The sequence below is a fragment of the Uranotaenia lowii genome, chromosome 3 (genome assembly GCF_029784155.1).
Source record: "Uranotaenia lowii strain MFRU-FL chromosome 3, ASM2978415v1, whole genome shotgun sequence".
Lineage (NCBI taxonomy): Eukaryota > Metazoa > Arthropoda > Insecta > Diptera > Culicidae > Uranotaenia > Uranotaenia lowii.
This window is the reverse complement of record NC_073693.1, coordinates 90238026-90246088: the sequence shown is the minus strand read 5'-3', so window position 1 is coordinate 90246088 and position 8063 is coordinate 90238026. Positions and strand designations below refer to the sequence as shown.

At 37.3% G+C, this 8063-nt stretch overlaps 1 protein-coding gene across 1 annotated transcript; it reads right to left on the bottom strand.

Moving 5' to 3' along the window:
• Positions 1-259: 259 nt before the first annotated feature.
• Positions 260-7331, bottom strand: LOC129757436 (uncharacterized). The gene is made up of 2 exons (XM_055754660.1): positions 6926-7331; positions 260-2012 (listed from the first exon to the last, which is right to left on the bottom strand). Exon 2 carries the CDS (start codon positions 2004-2006, stop codon positions 459-461), a length of 1548 nt encoding a protein of 515 aa, XP_055610635.1. The 5' UTR covers positions 2007-2012; positions 6926-7331; the 3' UTR covers positions 260-458.
• Positions 7332-8063: the final 732 nt, after the last annotated feature.

The following is an 8063-nucleotide window of genomic DNA, read 5'->3' as shown; positions in this document are numbered from 1 at the left end:
ACAAACCGCCCAAAGGAAAAAAAATCTCGAAAAAATGGAAGCCATGACTTTTATTTCATTCAAAAAACTACAAATTTAATTATTACGGACAATTGATGCGACTTTCTGTTGTTTTTATTCGATATAAACCGATTCGCATGGCTACAGAATATTCTAAAAATAATTTCATTCGAATCGTTTGGGTCATTTCGGAGGAGTAGTACTACAAACACCGTTACAAGAGAATTTTATATAATAGATTACAGGATGGAGTCCTGGTTTGCTTTTTTTAAAAAGCTTTATTTGTCCATTACACACTTTTACCTTAACAATAATCACTACACAATGTTTTCACTATGAAGGTCGAGGTCCAAGAGAGCGAGCATGTGGACGGCAAGGCCTTTTATGGTGATTAACTGCTGAGCTTGCAGTCTCGCAGGTGCGCTGCTGATGGCTGGCATGTCTCCACGTCAGGTGATCTATACTTGGTCGGGTTCTACCGTAACTCCTCCGGGGGGTGAAAAAGTGGCGTCCTCGACACTTGAATTCTTTGCTGCAATTTTACTTCTTCTATGGCGTGTCCTTTTAGAGAGTCTGTTGGATAAGTCTTTGTAGAAAGTTAACATGAACGTGAAAATGATGATAGCTGAAATGGTCGATAGCGAAAGGCCTCCGAATAAGCTCCAGTTCCAAACATCATTTTTGTACTGTTTGAGGTAGATGTGATCCAGTTTCTGTCGATTCTGGATTGTGTTGTTGTTGATTATCTTTATATCGGGAACATTTGCAAGTTTTCTCTCCACGATTAGGTTATGAAAAGATCCTTGCAAAATTTCTGCTTTCATCCTCAATTCTTTGGATGTAAAGTTTGGTTGGTTGAAGCTGATCGTACAGTTGATGAATGAAACCAATAAATTTCCGCTCACAGTTCTGTTGTCGGGACCACAATTTGTTGACAATAGGTCATTTTTGGCGTTGGTAATGAGAACGGAGTTTTCTGAGACAAATGTTGTCTTTGTTTTGTTATCACTGATGGTTTCGCAATGGGTTTTGGTGCCCATGATCATAGGTAAAATGCATTCATCGGAGAAGGGCTGGATGAATGATGATTGCTGTACGTACTGCAATGGTTCTGTTGTAAGAAATAACTCTTTCCCGTGTTTGATGATGTAGTTGGGACAATTTTTGATTACCGTATTGAAATTGTTTAGCGGGAACAACCGAAAAATCGATGACTCTTTTGGTGATAGTTGTGGTACCTGTAGGATGTACAGAAGGGTGTCTTGAGTGGTTGCTATCTTTGGAGTGACGTAGTTCATCGCTTCTTCTGGTAGATCAGAGTAGACTCCTTGTTCTTCAAGTAGTGTATAGATGAGATGTAATTCTGCCATTGACAGAATTCTGCTATTCGCCGTGAGAGTTTTCGATAGAAGTATTGCATCCTGGATATCAGTTAGTAGTTTGTTCAAAGTGTCTATGTTCACGATGGTGGTTATGATGTCGATTTCATTAAGGAGTATTTTGTTGACCTGGGAGTTGACTGCAATTGTGTTGATCGAGTTCGTTAATTGGAGAATGCGATCGTTGATCTGATTGTTGATTTTGACTTGTTGATTGTTTTCGCTGACAAGGTGGTTCAGCGATCCGTTGATGATCCTGAGGTCCTCCGCGTCCGGGCTGCCCGAAATCCATTTCCAGGTTGTTCCGATGATGTCCCATCGCTTCACTCTTTTCGACGGCTTAATTTGATAAAAGTTATTGTATAGTTGTTTAACTTTTTGTTTAATTATTACCGTTAATGGATCAGAGTCTTGTATTTTTTTATATGCAATGTTCGATAGTAGTTGAATTGTTATTTCAATATCTGTTAGATTAATGGGGTGCACAATTTTTATTACCCCTGTTTGAATTTTACATTTGTCGGTTTTTATTAAAAGGATAGGATTTTCATACAGATTTGTAATTTCTAATTCTTGCGTGTGTATAATTTTTAGCAATGTAATGCAATATATAAGGTGAATTAACATTTTGCACTGAGGGAGAGAGGAAAAGATTGAAAAGAAGAAAATTTAGAATGAATTACTGTTATTGCTGCTTTTTTGGGCGTTTGATTTTTCTCTTATGTCTTTTTATACCTTTAGGATTTTTAAACGTTTTTTCTGAAATATGTAATGCTTTAGTTTCTTTTGCTCTAGGTTGGGTTTTCGTTCTAATATTTGGAATAACGTAAACGTTATCACCTTCTGTTAAAATAGGGGGTTCTTCTTTGTTAGAATTTCTCCTTAAGATTTTCTCTTGAGAGTTTTGAATGTTCTTCCTAGCTTCTAGAAACAATCTTTGAGCATCTGCTATAATTCGTGCGGGTTCACTGATATTATTTTGATTGAAGATTAATTCATTGGGTTTGAATTTTGTTGTTGAGTGGACAGAGTCATTATACAAAGCAACGGAAAGTTTGGTTATTGATTTTGTATTCATTCCTGAGTATTTGTGTTTATTTGTATTGAAAATTTCGATTATTGTGGAGTGCGTTCTTTCTACTTGACCGTTGGTCTCTGAACAAGAAGCGTATTCTAATCTTGTGCCTAGGCTAGCTAAAAAGTTTTTAAATTGAATTGACAAAAATGTTGTTTCATGATCTGTGATAATTGTTTCTGGAACGCCAAACAAAGATATGTATTTTCCTAAGGCTTTTTGAACGTCTGTTAGGTTTTTTGACTTGAGGTAGATCATTTGCAAGTGTTTTGAAAAAGAATCTACTAATGAGAGAAAACTGCACCTGTCGATAATAAAAATATCCATATGGATTCTTTGAAAGGGTTTGTTTGTTATTGGTCTAGGGCTGACTTTGATATTAAAAGGCTTTCTTTCATATTTGTGTCGATTACATATGACACATGAGTTGATGATAGCTTTAACCTTGCTATGCATACGTGGGAAAAAGTATGCTCGCTGTAGCTGGTTAACTACTTCAGTTACTCCTCGGTGTGCACGATCGTGTTCTTGGGAGATGATTGTGCATTGCCTTGCTTCTATGGTGACATCTTCTACTTGATGATGGGCTAAAACGAAGTATCCGGATTGGCTGAAATGATTCTTATAGCAAATTTGGATAAGGTTAATAAGGTTTTCTGGGGCGAGAATTGCCATCTGTTTGCCATTATGGTATTTTTTTATAAACTCTGTTATAGATGCTTCATCGTAGTTTTGCATGGCTATTATCGTTCTGCGATAATTTACGAATGGGTATGTGATAGACTCTATGTTATGAGTACCATATCTAAAAATTACTTGATTTCTATAATAGTTCAGTGGACGCTCAGTTGAATTTATGAAATAATCATCCGAAGTGTCAGCCGAATGGACGGTTTCATCGTCGTCCTCTTCTGATTCAGTTGCGTCTTCATTTGAATTCAGGTTAATGTCAATTGGTAGTCTGCTTAAAGCATCAGCAACCACATTCGATTTTCCTTCTCTGTATTTGACAGTGAAGTCATAATTTTCGAGTTCTAAGCGCCAGCGCAAAATTTTAGCATTTTTTTCAGATGTTTTTATGAATGTCAAAGGTTTATGGTCAGTTACTAGAGTAAATTTAGCTCCGTATAGGTAAGGTTTGAATTTATTAATGGCCCAGATTATAGCTAGAGCCTCTTTCTCTATTGTGGCATACCGAGTTTCTGTGTCATTAAGCGTTCTTGATGCAAATGCAATAGGTCTTTCTATATTGTCTTGAGTTTGCGAAAGCACAGCGCCTAATGCGAATCCTGAGGCATCCGTTGTAAGAATAAACGGTAGTTCAAACTGAGGGTAAGTAAGAACTTGATCGGTGGCTATAGTTTGTTTTAGCGTATTAAAAGCCGAAGAAAATTCCTTATCATTTTTATCTATGACTGTGTCTTGTTTTAGGTACTTTGTCATTGGTCTGGTGATTTTAGAGAAATCTTTAATGAATCTTCTATAATAACCTGCCAGGCCTAAAAATTGTTTAATTTCCTTCGCGTTTTTTGGCAAAGGCCAGCCGATAATTTTACTAATTTTCTCAGGATTGGGTTTTATTCCGTCGCTGGAAATAATATGTCCCAAAAATTCCGTTTCTTTCTTTAGGAATTCGCATTTGTCCAGCTGAATTTTGAGGTTGAAGTCAGTCAAACGTTTCAAAACTTTTTCAAGATTTCCCAAATGGTTTTCTAAGTTATAACCGATTGTTATGATATCGTCAAGATATACAAAACAAATTGAGCCTATGTATTCTGCCAAAATGCTATTCATACATTTTTGGAATGTCCCTGGTGCTCCTTTGAGACCAAAAGGCATCCTTGTAAATTGATATACTGCTTTATCAGTAGAGAAAGCAGTCTTCTCCATATGAGCAGGATCCATCGGAATTTGATGAAATCCAGATTTTAAGTCGATTGTTGAAAAATAGACAGATTTACCAAGACTGTCTAGGATTTCTTCAATCTGTGGCATTGGGAATTTATCGTCTATGGTCTTTTCGTTAAGTTTCCTATAATCGATAACTATTCTCACTTTCCTTTTTCCTGATGCATCTACTTTTTTGGGAACTACCCAAATTGGTGATGAATACGGACTGGCGGATGGTTTGATTACCTCATTATCGAGCAATTCTTGAATTTGCTCCTCGACATCCTTTTTGAAATGGTAAGGGTAACGATAGCTTTTTGTATATACCGGTCGATCGTCTATTGTATTTATTCTGTGAGTAATTGCTGTAGTCGCAGAAAGTTTTTCTCCCTGTTTTAAAAGTACAGCTTGATTTTTGTAAATGATGTTAATCAGTTTCTTTTTTTCGAATGCTGATAAATGGGATGTTCTTATCAGGTTTTCTATGTCCTGTTCGGTTAGATCTTTCCGATTATTTGTTAGTATCGGTGTAATTGTGTCAAAATTGTTTACATTTAAATTCAGTTTAGGGAAACATTGAGGTAATTTTTTAGATTTTGTCGTTACATTAATCGTTGACTTCAAATTTTCAGATCTGTACAAACCCGGCTGAATGCAAATATTTTCATCTAATTGTTGAAATGTGGGAACTAACCAATCGCCGTTCTTAGTTGTATTTACGGTGATCGTGTGGTGGGTTTCCTTTTGCTTGGGGAAGTATTTTGAAAAGGGGAAAGTAATATTTAGGAAAGTGATGGTTCCTTTTGGATAGTCGATTTTGGCGTTGCATTGGGCCATGTATTGCGAACCAATGATGCCATCAAAAAAACTATGAAATTCTGATTCGTAAAACGTTTGAGTTGGAAGTTTTGGGCTCAAAACATTTTCGGTCACCTTTTTGTTAATAGTTTTTCTTCCCATCATGTTCCTGATACTAGTGTCTGTAATTTTTATGGTGTTTAGGAAAATACCTGGTCGAATTATGTTTTTATTTGCTCCAGTGTCTAATAGGATATTCAAATTTGAATGTTTGAATTTGCATTTTAAATAGGGTAAATAGTTTAGGGTACTTTTGGTTGAAGTTGGACTGTGCAAAAATTTAAATCTGCATCATCCTCGTCGGATTGTTCGTTTATGTCTCTATCCTCGTTTTCGATTTCTTGATTGTTTATTAATTTTTTATTCAATGTCAATCTACTTCTGATAGATGGGTCTATGTCCATCGGTTGTGGAGGTGGTTGTCTAAATCCGTCGGTCATGGGTGGGGGTGTGCTTTGTTTTTGTGTGTTGAACGATTTTGAATGTGTGCCTTGGTTTCTTTGTTCAAAATCTTTTTTAGGATTTTTTCTGAAGTCCTGACTTCTAATGTTAAGGGCTGCAACCTCCCTTGATTTGAATTTGCATAGGAATGCGTAAGCATCTTCTATGTCTGCAGGTCGGGCTGCCTGAGCATATCCGAAATAGGGTTCACATAGGCCTGCGATAAACGCCGCAAGCGCGTCCTCTTCAATAAAAGCGTTTATAGCCGCCCAATTTTCCTTGTATAAAGGTTTTTGTTTGGCTAATGTTTTGATATTTTGCACAATCTCCTTTATTTTTTGGTGATAATTGGAGATTGATGTTCCCTCTGCCATTTTGCACTGCCATAGTTGGCTTTTATAGGTTGAAAGTTCTTGTCTGTCACCTAGTGCACTTATCAGTATTTCTTTTATTTCAGCAAAGCTTTCGGGGTTGCCAGCGAGGCACAAAATGTCTTTTGCTCGTCCCGTAATTTTATTTGCTATTGCTGTAACGTAGAGTTTAAATTGATTTTGAGTCACTAGTGGCTCAAAATTGTCTAATATTTGCTCAGCAGTAGCGAGCCATGACGATAACTGCTTGCGGTTACCGTCAAAATTCGGGATCATTTTTATAGGATCCGGAATTTTGAATAAGTTTTCCACATTCATGGTGGGAAAACTTAAACTTTGGAACCTTTGGTCCTGTTCCAGTTGTTTATTTCTAAACGTCTCCATCATCAGACGCATGGAGTTCAATTGATCTATAATCTCCTCCATGGTAGTTTTTTCTTGAGAAGGAAATCCGTCTATTGAAAGGTTCGTCAGGTTTGGTAGATTTTTCACCGGAACGTGTGCAAAATCTCCAGACGAATCCGAATCGGTGCTATAATCTGATTCTGTTATGTTAGCAGAATTCAGTAACTCACTGCGGGCTTTCGCTAGTGCGTTTTTTATTTTTCGCTCTTTCGGCATTAATGTTTGCCCGGGGCGCGTTTTTTTTTTTTTTTTTGTTATTCTACACGTTCTCTCAGAACTCGTGTAGAACTGCTGAACTGTGGTTCTCTTAGAACTCCACAGTCTCGCGTGGAGTAGAATTTCTCTTGGAACGATTCTAACTCCGGGCGGTTCGTCACACAATTTATTTTGATGTTAGCCTCTCTTAGAACAACTAAACATCAATCAAAATAATGATCACCGCACAGCGGGAAAATTTTAATATTCTTCACTTAACACTTAGAAAAATGTAAGAAAAAAAAACTTACCCTTGCAATCGTTGGCCGGCGGTACGTTAGGAGTGTCGTGCGGTGGCCCCTCAACTCCAACCTTGGTCAGATGCTTAGTCGCGGAGGCTCTCTTGCGGCTGTTCCTTTCCTTGGAAATTCACTTCACCTATACACTGTTTTTCACTTCACTTACTAACGCACCTACCGTAGGCTGCGCCAATTACAGGATGGAGTCCTGGTTTGCTTTTTTTAAAAAGCTTTATTTGTCCATTACACACTTTTACCTTAACAATAATCACTACACAATGTTTTCACTATGAAGGTCGAGGTCCAAGAGAGCGAGCATGTGGACGGCAAGGCCTTTTATGGTGATTAACTGCTGAGCTTGCAGTCTCGCAGGTGCGCTGCTGATGGCTGGCATGTCTCCACGTCAGGTGATCTATACTTGGTCGGGTTCTACCGTAACTATATATAGAGATATCCATGTAGGAGAAATAAGGGTATGTTGGCCACACGAGGCAAAATGGGCACTGTCAGTTTTGGAGAAAATGCATTTTTTTAGTCTTTTTTCAAAGCACATTATATTTTGGAGCTCATTTCTTGGATTTTCATTTGGTAAATGAATGATATTTTAGAAAATAACATTCAGTTTCGATGTGAAGAAAAATTAATTTTGAAGCAACCTTAAAAAAACAATCATAAGAATATGCATAAAGGCCATCTTTTCTGTTTTGCAACCAGTTATTTTTATAATCGATAGTCACTTACAACTCATACCAGAAGCCTTTTAATATGAAATGGCTACTTTTGAGCAAAAGAAACGTTAATCAAACGAAATACATCAAATTTGGGATAACCTTACCTCGTTCGAATATGTATTTTTGCTATTTATCATATTTTTCAAGTGTCTAACATCCCTCTCTTGCCATCTATGAAATAAGTCTCAAGTATTGACTTTACTTCTTTTTTTAAACGGGGCTTGTCTAGCTCTTATTCCTTGCCCTTATAAAATAGCTTAACTCTATCAAGGGGTGTTAGAGGGGGGTTGGACAGGACATCAGACGATCGGAAGACTGATATACAATGGATTGTGGAATTAAGCCAGCCGGAGTATCTCGGCAAATAGGGAATCATGAGGCGGATATTTCGGTACCATTTCAGGATTCTTAATTTGTTT

What these genes read in the sequence shown, in the direction of transcription:
- LOC129757436 (XM_055754660.1), bottom strand. Translation starts at nt 2,006, where the DNA reads ATGTTAATTCACCTTATATATTGCATTACATTGCTAAAAATTATACAC.